The 13,799-nt window shown below is 38.0% G+C and overlaps 1 protein-coding gene and 1 pseudogene across 1 annotated transcript in view; one reads left to right on the plus strand and one right to left on the minus strand.

Annotated features, from left to right (window-relative positions):
- The window catches only part of LOC109826725 (embryogenesis-associated protein EMB8-like), a 20,218-nt gene extending 10,462 nt beyond the window's left edge, over positions 1 to 9,756 (plus strand). Inside the window, exon 8 of the mRNA XM_020393741.1 lies at positions 9,216 to 9,756. Within this exon, the coding sequence (XP_020249330.1) occupies positions 9,216 to 9,431 (216 nt within the window). The 3' untranslated portion in view covers positions 9,432 to 9,756. The remainder of the gene's footprint in view (positions 1 to 9,215) is intronic.
- Positions 12,770 to 13,799, minus strand: part of LOC109826726 — a 1,321-nt pseudogene continuing 291 nt past the window's right edge.

The raw sequence follows: 13,799 nt of genomic DNA on the forward strand, positions 1-13,799 counted from the left end.
GTACCGGCTAGTTAGACCAACCAACTATCGATTTGACTACTTCGACTTGTAGGGCACATCGAGAGCTTTACAGAAACATATGATAATAGTCATTCTAATAACCGAGTAGCAAGTTATGGCCCAAGCAAGTTATAATTTTCACATTTCAACTCAAAACACCATTAAATACATAAAGATGTTTGTTATTAATTAAACTATATCGAATGCACAATCGAGATCCTAGCGATAATACTATCTAATAGGGGTCTGATTAGTTAAAATGTATGTCTGCTAATTTCCAATACGAATGATGATAGCTTATGATGATCTATAGTATAGATTGTCCATCTATAATAATCGTGTTTGTATCTATCCTCAATAATTATTGATGTTGATAAATAGATTTATTCGTTGTTTTGTTTCAATAGAAAAATAGGTCGGGGTTGCATGCCAACATTAATCTAAAGTAGTTGTAGACATCAGAACATCCCATTAATTTTTTTAAGGAAAAAATTTAAAAAGTGGCATCAATTTCTATCAGAGGAGAAATTATATTTGGGTAGGCTAATCTCTACTAATGTTGAATTTTACTTCAATGTTTATTGAGCAAGAAAGATCTATTGATTGAAGTTGGAGGGCGAATGCTAAGGACCACCAGAAGAAGTGAGTATATGCCCTCTTGTTTGAATTATAGTGGAGGAGTATGCATCTCCATTTGAGTATTAGTTAATTTATTAATAATTTGAAATCTTGTTGAATTTAGTTTGTTGAGACACGTCATTATTTTTTTTGTTGTCTACAAATTGACGCCCTTGGACTTACATGTATAGTTTTGTACTTAGCTTGTAAGTCCAAGTAGTGTATATATTTCTCTTTCTTTTGTTAGCGTATGTCCTATTAAAATTTTAAATGTTCAGAATATTTTTTTTGACATTTGACTCGCTTTAGCTACACTTTGAGCCATGATGATTGGTGCTATTTTATATCATACTAGTAAGGATGGCATGTGCGTAGGGGTGCATTTGATCTGGATACGGCTCAGATATGATACTTATCATATCCATATCTGCCTACCCATCATAAATATAGTTATGGTTACGAGTATCTCGGTGAAGAAAACTCATATCCATATCCATTAAAATCGTATGCGGATATGCACATACATGCGGATATATAAGTGGATATGCATGCGAAAAAAAACGGATATGAGAACATTAGATAATATTGAAAAATATATAGTCTATGTGGACAAATTTTAGAGAGAGATTACTGTGAGGGATTGTGTTCGTTCTTTTCCTAAGTGAGTTAGAGAGATTAATACAAATTTTATTCTCAAATTTCTCACAATTTTCCTACAAACAGATGTATAACCTTATTAGAGAGAAATTAAAGAAAGAGATGAAAACTATTGCGTACATTAACCTTTTAGTGGAGCAATTAACACACAGGTGATAAAAAATGCAGCAAAAAATTCTCTTATCGTTGTTTTTGATTTACGAGTTCTTCCTTCCTAGTATTGAGGCATAGGCAATGGACCAGATGAAGGTCACATCCATCCTTCAAATCAACCTTCAATATGAATGTAATACAAAGAAAATTGTATGTGTGGTCAAAGATAATATCAAATAATTACGCATAAAGGAATGAATGAATATATACGAGAGAGAGAATAGAAATGGAAGATTTGCATTCACTAGTCTCTTGGTTTTGGTAATTTAAAAAATGTCATGCATGGCCATTGTAAGACAAGGCCCGTTCCAATTCCAATAATAATATGACCCACTACCTCTTCAATTGCATCAAGATTAAAAATAGCAACAATTTTTCAATTTCGACCCATTTACAAAGTTATTTGCAAAAAACGACCCATATCCACTTTAATTGCCAAAGTTATTTGAAGTCCCGTGAAGTTTAAGTGTGATTAAATATCACGAGACTTGAAGTCCCGTGATGTTTAGTAATGTGCAAACATCATGGGACTTTTAGTATTATGCAAACATCACGGAACTTGAAATCCTGTGATGTTTCAGTCGGCATTTCCAGAGAGCAACGCTCTCTGGAAAGTCCGCCTGCAAATCCACGGGACTTCAAGTCACGTAGAGCTGTAGGTTTTTAAAAACAGGCACAACCACTTGTGCATGTTTTTTATATACACGGTGTTTTTTATAAATGACGAAATATACATGAATCGAACCATACACACGAAAATCACATATATACTGAATATTGACAATATTCATAAACTTCAGCCATGAATCAAACAATACTCACGAAAATCACATATATAAACAATAATTGATCCACAAAATTAACACATTTGAACAATCCCAAAAGTAACAAATTTGAACAAAAGAAAATCACATGCATCCCAAAAGTCCTCCTCTCCTTCCTCTTCCTCTCTTCCCCCTTCCCCTCGCTCTCCCGCTGATGAGCCTCAATGATCTAAGTATCTGGTTGTGTATGAAGCTGAGAAGTACCGGCTCCATCAGCATGTGACGTGCTATGAGAAGTGTCGGATCCATCGTCACGTGCCGTCCTTTGACCTGGACTACGTCATCACATGTACACTTCCCCAAATGATTGAGACCTGTCCTCACGACCTGCAAACTCGTCGATATGAGTCTTATGAAACATGTTTGTGTAGGGTCGAAAAACATACGATTCATTCTTGTTTTAAGAATGAGTTCTATCACTTGGTAAGAATCCCTTACAATCGCTCTCTCTCGAGTACAGAGGAAGAGAATGTTAATTTGACTTCTCTTTTGTTTAAAGTGGGCTCTGTGTGGCGAAAAGATACCTTACTCGATGTTTAAGTCGAGCTGCTTCCCGTTGACAATCAGATCAAGATCGCGAAAGCTTTTGGCGAAAAATTAGGCTGCAAGAACCGAGGTTCGGGCCTTAAGCTTGTGTGCAAAAAAACCTGCTTGGAATCCCCAATGATCCAAAAGTTGGCTTTTCATAGCTGCTCATGGCTATTAATAAGCCCTTAGCACATAACCAACGTGTTGAAATCGTGAGTAGAGAGGCGTAACTGTCTCCTGCAATTTAGCCCACGTGGGCTGACTTGGTCCTCGTGGTCGTTACAACCGAACTTCATGTGGATGGCGAGCCTCGCTGTTAACGCACAGTGAGGTTTGTCTGATAAGGCAAGCTTCACAGTATGGCGAGTTTCTCTTGGCGAACTTTACCTTCACCGACTTAGTCTGACGAGTTTCGTCTTCACTGACGAACTTTGTCTTCAATATCTGAGTCCAACTACATAGCAAGTCTTGTGGACTTCTTATGACGAGCTTCGTCTTCATTGAAAAGCTTCGTCATCTGATGAACTTCGATTCTCATTTCCAACGAGTTTTGAACTTTGCTTTGATACTTACAAATGAGCTTCTGAATAATATTCGTCTTCACTGACGAGACTGTAGGCGTCAAAAATTACTTATAGATTCCCGCACATAGCTCGAGATGAAGAGAAGGTGATGAACGCTATTATCCAAGTCAAAGAAGATTATCTGCTGCCGTAAAGAAGCAAACAAGCGTACGAAGCGAGTCGACAAAGCATACGAGTTAACGAAACATGCAAAACGGTGAAACAACGAAGAAACAACACAACCAAAGCTGTGTTTCGCATCTGGAATGTGAAACACTCAAGAGCATTTTGTACCCATGTGCGAAACACCCACTAATCAAAACTCCTGGGACGCATTTCGACGGTTTTTGATCTGTTTCGACGGTTTCGAAACTTTCCTTACTGCCTTGAGGCTATCTTTAAACATGAGAGAGTGGTAGAGCTGTTATCAACCGAAGATAAGGTCAAATCGTAAGTTTTTTTTCGAAAATAGGGCACCGAAGCCTATAAATACACCCCTAGGGCCCCTATACACGGGTGACCTGGAATTAAGAGCTTGGAGGCAAGTTGTTGGTCCTGTGAGAGGAGAGCCATGAATTTTAGATCTAAAAGCGAGATCTTGACGAGTTCTTCAGTATAAAGAGGAGAAGTTCGATAGATCTGCAACCCCTGCATTAGTTTCCTTTAGATCAAACGTCATTTTGATCTCGAGAAGAGTATTTATCTCATATTATTATGATATTTACTTCTGTTCTTGTGTCTAAAATAAAACAAGAACGAGCCTTCGTTCCGATCAACCGGATCTGATTTTTTGGCGGTCCACGGACTAAAGCGTTCCCGATACAAGCAAAGATTCCACGCAAGCAGCGATCGATAAATGATCTTTGCGTCTGTTTTTAGGAAGTCTTTATTTATTTTCATTCGTGTAAGAAAATTCTTATAAAAATGTTCCTTTCGAATCTTGTAAATCGATTAAAGATTGTAATGGATTCCACAATGAAAATGATTTTCGACGTAAACATGTTGGCGATCACAGTGGGAGTCAACAGCCTCTCTGTCAAGGCTGTCGTGTCGCAACCAAGGGTCAAGATCTCGGTTGATGTAGCGCTCGAGTATGAATTCGACCAGCAGAAGTTTGAGGAGTACGTCTCATCCTCCTCCAGATCCTCCTCCTCTCGCAAGTGTAGGAAGATCTCTTTTTTGAAGAAGGTTCGCTGGTCTTCAGATCTGAAGACCCAGGGCGATAACTCTCGCCCAATTATTATTGAAGGTTCCTCTCATAAACAGGAATCTCCACCTTGAAGTCAATCTTCAGGTTCTGATAAGAATTCTTATCCCCTTGATACAATGCAGTCTTAACGGTCTCCTCCTCCTCGTCGGAATCTGAATCTACTCTTTCCACATCGGACTCAATAATTTTTTTCGAAGAAGATTCACCTTGTTTATCACCTCCATGGATAAGACTGACGAGTTGTGTGAGAGTCGAACCTATCGTCTCGATCTGCTTCTCCAATGCATCAATCCTCGCTGAATTGTCTTCTTCAGCCATCTTCTTCCTCCTTAAAACCTGGACTCCTTCCAATGAAATAAGGATCTCGCCAAGCTTTTTGTATTACGATCGAGTCAGGACCATACACAGGATGCCCCATTTGCAGGATCTGATCGCTCTGATACCAACTTGATACGAGTCGCCGTGCGAGCACCCTTTGGTCGGGGAATTACCAAAAGGTGGGTTGAGAAGAAGACAACTAAAACACAAGAATAATTCAGTATGGCGAAGGAAAATACCTTCTTCTAGATTATGAAGAACAAAAGATTACAATCTCTCCCTCACAATCTCACTAGAATCGAGAACAACCTCTCTAAACCATAATACAAAGATTAGAATCTCTCTGATCTAAGATCATAAAACTGATCTAAGCTGATGTTTAGAAACCCTAAACAACCCTTTATATAGGTGTGCAAACGTGGATGGTAATCTGGTAAATAACCAAATCCAAAACCAACAGGAATTCGTGTGAACAGAAACCCAAACGAATCAGGAAACTGTCGATGAGTCGACTCATGACCTCATATGAGTCGACTCATAACTGATGAGTCGACTGGTCAGAGACTTTTGCTAACAGGGCTTGATTTCGTGAGTCGACTCATGACAGTCATGAGTTGACTCAACCTGATGAGTCGACTCATGTACATGTATGAGTCAACTCACGAGCTGACAACTGGATTCTTCGAATCTGCTGCTCGTCGTCTCGTTCCACGTTTCTACCTGCGTTTCACTGTACTGTTTTACACCCATATTCTCATGCTATCATGAGAATCATCTATCCTCAAGCTCCCATGAGGATTGCTAAGCTCTCGAAGCAGAGAAGAAGATACACACGTATCAATATCCCTACCCAAGGTAGTGGGAGCTAATCCCGTATCCGGTAAAATTCAATCTAATTAACTTCACACCGTTCGACGGAAAGGGCTCACCCACTCAGCACCTGATTTATTTTAAGTCCCACTTAGGCGTGATCTCTGACAATGAACCTCTGATGGTCCGGTCCTTCGTTGGCACCCTTCGCGGAGCTGCCTTCGATTGGTACTGTCATCTCAAGCCAGGAAGCATCAACAGCTGGGACGATATGGAAAGCATGTTTCTCACCAATTTCTTCGATGATGATACGGAGGTGTCAATCGGAACACTCTTCGATGAGAAGCAGAGGGACAGAGAATCGGTCGACAATTTTGTCAAACGCTTCTGGAACAAAACGATGAACTGTCGAGATTCGATCACAAAGGAGTTCATCCTCCAAACTTGCTTCACTCAAAATCTTCACTGACAACATATGCGAGCGTCCATACCACTGGATTTCTTTCAATCGGCTTCTAATAAGTTATAACATCACTCCTCCAAGTGAACAACGACTAACCTCTTCTGGCAAAGCTCCGTCAATGCCTTATAACACCATTCGAGATTCCTTCAGCTCCCGACCATATCCAAACACAGTTTTGGAAAGTTGCCGAAAAATCACAATCTACTAGCTCCTTTCAAATCTCGATCATATTCAAATAGCCACCAATGTTTGAACCATTGACATCCTCAATTGCTTTTTGGATTGGACCCAGATAGCGCGTTGAAGGCATCACATTCAACGCAGTCTCCTCCCTTTGCCCCCCGCCCCGCCCCCCCTCCCCCCCCCCCCCCCGCGGTCCCCCGATCACTAGAGTTTTTATGGTAATTGACATTATTCGTATTGGAAACTAATTTAAGCATTAAATTTGTTATATATTGCATTTCTTAAAAGTATGGTCTCTTAGCATGTGTTATACATGTTTAGGAAAAGAAACTTTCTAGAAACTCAATGTTGAAAGGAAATTATATTTTATGTATTTAAAATAACAAACAATATCTAGAGGAATATATTTTCTTTAATAAAAGTTATTTTTGTTTATATAAGAGAGTAGCGTAGGAAACTAACATTAAGTAATTCTACCAAAGTCTTAAGTACATGCATGTTAACATAGAAGAGTATTAAGAAATTATCATAAAATAGATACTTATCCAATTGCTTATGCAAAAAAGGCAAGATAAAAATTAAGAATTACTCATGTTATGAAACGATATTTATTGTTATTGCTCAAGTTATTATTGTTAAGAAATTACTCATGCTATGAAAAAAATTTATCATTATTCCACTGTTTTAAAAAACCTCCGCCTAGTCCGCTTAGGCGTACGCCTAGACCTAGGCGGTACCTAGGCCGTCTAACTAGCGCCTAACGCCTAGGCGGTATTTAGGTTGTCCACCTAGATTTTACGAGCGTTTAGGGGAGCATTGTCTGCTTACGTGGATTGCACCCTGTAAGCCTTGATTGTGATTTTAGATGTCGTAGCCTACACGTCCTCCAAACTCCATTAACCTCCAAATATGAACACCTCCACTACCTTCTCCGACCTTCAGCAAAACCTCATCGACCACCACTTAAATGAAGAAAGAAAAAAAACGCCCAGAAACCGTTTAGGCGCCCGCCTAGGCGACTAAGCGCTGGGCGCCAAGTCCGACGCCTAGAAGCGCCCAACGTTTAATATAACATTGCATTATTCATTGACCGTTGATTAATAGGAAACAAAGATATGATGGAAAGTCATAATGAAGGAAAATATTATATTTAACATTCCCTTAATCTCACATTTACCAGCAACTGGGAGTTTGGATAATGAGTATCAAAATTAAACCCTAGTTAAGACTTAATGAAAGAGTCAGAGTTCTAGATATACGACAAAGACTCTGTGGCGATGAGATCAATGGCCTAGGATAGAAATCTGGGGCGAAGGATAAGGAAAACTCTGCAATGATGAGAACAATTGCGAAGGATAAGAATCCAGGAGAATCGATGATGAGGTAGATGGTGTAGGATAGGATTACAGGACATCTATGGAGAATAATGAGATTGATGGTGAACAATAGAAATCTTTCATCGATGGAAAAAAATCTCAGTGGTCTATGGCACCAGGTGTGAAAGGAGGAATCCTTTGTAGAAGTCAGAGCTAAAATAGCTGAATATGATGAGAAGAGTAAAGATGAGAGAGCCATTGTTGAAGGCTTTCACCTGATAAGCAAAAGACGGGATCCAAGAGCAGAACTTTCATTACTGGTTAGAAAGTAGTTTCCTGACATATTTGAGGAAGGAGTTTGAAGAAGCGAGGAACAAAGCCGAGAGCTAGGTCTTTGTTACATCGAATCTGGCAGTGAGTGAAAACAGTGTGATTGTGCATGATAATCCAGCTATGCTTGTTTAAGCCTCTTATAATTTTCTTTCTAACTTTCGCTAAAAGCATATCTTCCTTTACGCATTTAGCGCCAACCAGCTTTTAATCCTGAATGACTACTTGGAAGATCTTAGAGGAAGGGACAGCAGAGACCGAGATGGCGAAGAATCATAGAGAAAAGAGCGACGAAGTGATATGGAGGACAACACACAGCAAGGAAGAGGAGTGTTGTTACATGAAAATGATGATGACGTTGTGCTTGACATGCTGCCCAGTGCATGAAAAAAACAATCTTACCATCCACGCTACAGTGCTCTGACGTGTTGATGATGAGATCCTCGCGACAACGAGGAAGATGACACAATGACTAGCAAGATGACACCATGATGAAGAAGAGGATCTTTCAAGCAACAACAAGGAAAAGAAGCTTCATGAGCGACCACATGGAAGACAATAAAATGAACACGATGAATTAACAAGGAAGAGGAGCTTCTCAAGCAATGATGATGAAGAAAACATGACGCGAGGAAGACGGTGCAACGACAATGAAGAGGAGCTTCATGAAGGGTGACATCTTTGCGCGTCAAAACCGCTTCCCTTCGATGTTCAACTACAATTAGCAGAACTTTATGGGCCGCTGGAGAAATTTTGATCAATCACACGTATCCTTTGGTAGGTTTAGGTGGCTGCAGATGGTAAGAAAAGTTGATATGTGGTTTTTTTTCAGGTTTGGGATCGATGATATTCGAAGAAAACAAAAATGAGGCTACCCGTGTGTCTAAGCCATGAAGAAAAAATAAGGAGATGATCATTGATGGGGAACCTTCATAAATGCAAGTGTCGTAGGATATTCATAGAGAGTACTACGAAAAGAAAGTTCTAACAGGAAAGAACACTATTATTGAAGGAAAGTCTTAACAAGTGAAAATATTATATATAACAAGAAAGAATAAGACATTAGTTTGATAGTACTAATTTAAATATTCTATCTTGGAATAATTGATGGTTTTGATCTTTTTAATGCCGTAAATGATATAGTAAAATACAGATTCCTTGTCCCTTTCATGTTTAGTGGAAACTCTGTTCTGAAATAAACCATTCTTACCTTTTCCTTTCTTCACATTTTCCCCCCAACAGGAAAATCCTCATTGCCTTCTTATAGTTACCCCGCAAGGTGGTCATCTTGGCTGGGTATCAGGAGATGAAGCTCCATTTGGAGCTCCTTGGACTGATGCGGTAGTGATGGAATTCTTAGAACATATTCATGAAGGTAAAAACACCACTAGAAGCAGCTCTGGTGATGAGAACAGAGTTCAACAATTTTCAACATCTGTAACTGTGCATACAAAATGATAATTTTGGAGGCAAATCAGTATTTTGGACTCTGACACTTGCACACAATTTATTTGTGAGATTCATTCCAATGGTAGTCCGTCGAGTCTAAACAAGGATGGCCAACTTCAGAGAGTTCTTTGAAACAGAATACACGCAATTAACAATTGATTGATCAGTATTTATATGAACGTTGGGAATTATGTGAAGTGCACACAATTGTGTACTTCAAATGTCGTGCACCATGGAAATTGTATCATGCTTTATAGGTTCAGAAATAATTCAGGTTCAGAAAAAAATGTAAGCCAGCAATTTGCCATTATTGGAATTTCACATTTTGAATCTCTAATCTTTGTTATAATGTGAAAGTCCTCTGCATTTCCGTGTTGTGAAGATTTTTTTAAAAAAATAGCTTGTCTTATGGTATTAAATAAGCTGCATTTTATCCCTCCCGAGGTTCTCATGGCTGTATTTATTCCCCTAAAGTTATACTTTTCAAGACTTTTTCCTCTCAAGATTTACTTTGTTACATTTTGCTGTCCTATCATCTAAAATGGTCTCCTGATTAATTTTACGGAAAAAAATGCTCTTGTTTTTATGATTTTATTATGACAAAAATGCATTTCTGACATCGGACTTTCTTTCAAAATATAATAGAGTGATTACATCGGTTTAGCAAAGGGCATCACTAGCATTTAGATAAGTAGGCGTTACAGGTCTTTAGATATGGGCGTTGCTAGCTCTGTTTAATGTTCTTGTTTTAGCGAATAGCTCGGTGGTATTGGTTCACCAGCTTACGGTAAGAAAAGAAGAAAGCAAGCTGTAACCTCCATTCCAGTCTTTGTTTGGTGTTGTGTGCCGATCTTCTTTTTCGTGTAACTTACATTTCACTTGCTTGTGTCGACTAGTGGTAAATCGGCTTCTTCATAGCAATCTTTCAACTTAACATCAATCTTCTGACTCACTCAGAAAGAGGTACTTTTTAACCGTTTCCATAGAAGAAGAAAAAAAGACAACTTAATTCATAATTGAGCAAATCAGGACATGACCTTGTTCGGTTCTTCGATGAATCTAAGATGACCAGCTCACAGTCAATATCTAGAGGCCAAAGTGAAGGCCATTCCCGATCCAAGTACCCTTCTGGAGTAGCAGTAGCCCTAAGCATGCCCCTAATATTAGAAGGCATGACCGTTTCCCAATCAGGAGCGACAACTGTAATAAGTCAACAGTGTCGCTGGTTACGTTGTCAAAAACAAAGGAAGTAGCTTTGAGAGAGGGCGCTTTGCACTCCATCAAAGCAGAGAAATCCCGCGCTAACTGTGTTATTGCTTCGTGCGCCTTGTGGCGGAGACTGGACATAAGGAATTGGTGCATGTCCCTACATCAATAATTGGTGTATGTTCCTGCACCAATTTATTGGTGTGTCGCAGATCCTGCCCACCCACTTGTTTACTAGTCTGCCGGTTGAGGTAGTTGTAGCTAACTTTCGGTCGCCATCTACTGCAACATGACTGTCAGTACTAATTTTGGCTTTGACCGTCTTCTGTCAATGCTTTTTGGGGCGGCACATTTTTAATTAGTATCAGCATCAGTTCAGAAATAATTCAGGTTTAGAAAAATTTCAGGTTCAGAAACAACTTAAGATAATGTTCGCCTTCTTGGTCATTTCACATTTTTAAATCTCTAATCTTTGACATATAATAGGAAAGCCCTTAGCGTGTCCATAGTGTTAACATAACAAAATAACATGTCAAATGATATTAGTCTCCAAATCGTTCATATTTTGATAATTAGATCCTCAAATCATCTTATTTTGAGATTAGTCTTCCAAATCCTTAAATATTTTAAAATTACTCCCCAAATCTTTAAATATTTTGAAATTACTCCCACAAATCTTCATATTTGGAAATTAACCCCCCACTATAAATATTCTGAAACTAGTCCCACAGTATCAGTTGAAAGATTTGAGTTTCAAAACACTTACAAGACTTCAGGGATAAATTTCAAAATGTGAATATTAGGGACAAATTTCAAAATACTTAAGGTTGCGTTTGGATTTGAGGATTTAATTTTAAATTCCAGATTTGAATTCTGAAATTTGAAATCTATAATTTCAAATTCAATTCCTTTGTTTGAGAAACATCCAAATTTGAATTACAGAATTCAATTTGAAATTCACGTTTGACAAATTTTAGAATTTTAATTTTAAAAATTTCAATTGAGTTGTTTGCCAACAAGTAGAATTCTAATTTCTGAACTAAAATTCTAGCTCGAAGATAATAGAAATAAGATACTCGAATTACATAAGGTTTGCATCGAAATTGGTGAAAATAAATGCCTTAAATAGTATATCACATATCCAACTAACTTGACATCTAGATAAAATACATTAAAATCTCAAATGCAATAATGTCAATAGTTGACCTAATAATCACCATAAAAATAACCGAAATCATTCATCAATAAAACTTTGTAAACTCATCCACCACTAACCAAAACAATAAATAAAGTAGAAACTTCAAATATTGCATATAACAATTCAACAAACTAGAGATCCAAAATATCCAACAAATACAAACCAACAAAAGTTAATATTTTGTCATTACACAGTGTCATGCTTAAGTTGCTCTCGCACTAGTTTCTTTAAGACTTTTACATCTGATTCAAATGAGAGTTTCTTTCTAATGCTTATACGCTTTCACTTTGTATTTCTTTTGTAGTTTTCTCCCCTCGGTTCAGAAAGTCTTGCTTTGTGAGTTCTTGAATCAACTGAAACAATAACAAGAAGACCAAATCAGCTCCACTCTTAAAGACCGTGCAGACTTAAAAACATAAAAGAAATCATGTTCTATTAGATTGCTAGGAATCACATTCTTACTAATATTCTCCATTAAGCACCTGCCTACATCAAATTGGTATCAAAACAGGTTGTGCTTCACTGCATACAAAGCTCTTAAAGACCGTGCAGACTTGCAACATAAAAGAAATCATGTTCTATTAGATTGCTAGGAATCACATTCTTACTAATATTCTCCATTACGCTCTTTGTACCATCCAAAGTATTCATGTGAGACAAACTCATTTAAGCATTGTGCCAGGTTTTGCATACAACACTTAGAGTTCTCACAACATACAGAAAATATGAAAAAGAAGTACAAGGAGAAAGCCATGGATGTGCTAACTGAGGTTTTGTGCAGAAACATGACAATGAACATGCTAGCTCTCAACATAATTGCAAGTACTTCTGTTAACATGGAATCCTAAGACTAGCTATTTCTTTTATAATTTGCATCATCAAACATTTATTCAAGTTAAGACCTTATTTTAGGTAACAAGCAGCAAACTGAGGAAACACTCCCTCAATCTTCTAAAACGTGATTAGTGATGAAATAAAAAATGAGCTTATTCACTTCGCCTGGAGACTGCTCTTGAAAAAAATGAGTACCTTCATGCATGAGTATGATCTCCAAATTCGGTACAAATTCTTGATCATTCCACTTCTAATAAGCTTTTCCATCCCTGGAAATTTCAGACAGTAGTCATTCTGACTCATAATCAACAATGTGGCGGCTTCAACTTTTGCATCCCATTCACCTTTATCTTATCAAGTGACCTATTGGTTACCATGTTAACAACCTCTATTACATCTAATAATATCGAAAATTCGAAAAGAAAAACTTATTTTTGACACTATTAGTCCAATTTAGCTTACCTACAGTGGATAACTAAAAACAGATTTCTCTTCCAGATCTGCATATGCTTGGAGATCGTCCTCTATGAACCAAGCATGCAAAGGGGTCAATGGTGCTACTAGGTCCATGATTTCATGCCATCCTCAGTGATGGGAAGCTCACTACTATAGAAGAGATTGCAAACATTTCGGATCACTATTTTAACGTCAAGATGTCCAAAGTCTTTCTCTGCTCTCCCTGGCTTCTATACAAGATGTAACAAAAAATACAATATACATGAAGAGAACGTATAGATGAAATATGTAGAAAGATTTTGAGTATGATATTATGATTAGTATTACTACCCTCCATCTCCATATGTAGAAGCCTTTTGGTAAGGGATCAAAATCAAATCCTTTCGAAGAGGAAGGAACCCCAAAGTCACCACACTTCAGACGTGATCGGGTGGTGGATTGCAGAGTTATAGGCGGGTATGGCTTCAGATTCTTTTCTGACTAAGAAAGCTTTGGAAGAGTGGAAAGAAGCTGAACTATTTCGTCCATGTTAAATTAAGTATTGGGTATTGGGTTAATGAGCTGTTACCCGTTAACCATAACCCTATTTGTATGGCTATATATATCTCTCTTGTTATCTCAATAAACAACAATAGGGTTTTCTCTATTTTCTACATGGTATCAGAGCCAGAAACCCCCTAGCT

This window comes from Asparagus officinalis, chromosome 10 (genome assembly GCF_001876935.1).
Source record: "Asparagus officinalis chromosome 10, Aspof.V1, whole genome shotgun sequence".
Taxonomy (NCBI): domain Eukaryota; kingdom Viridiplantae; phylum Streptophyta; class Magnoliopsida; order Asparagales; family Asparagaceae; genus Asparagus; species Asparagus officinalis.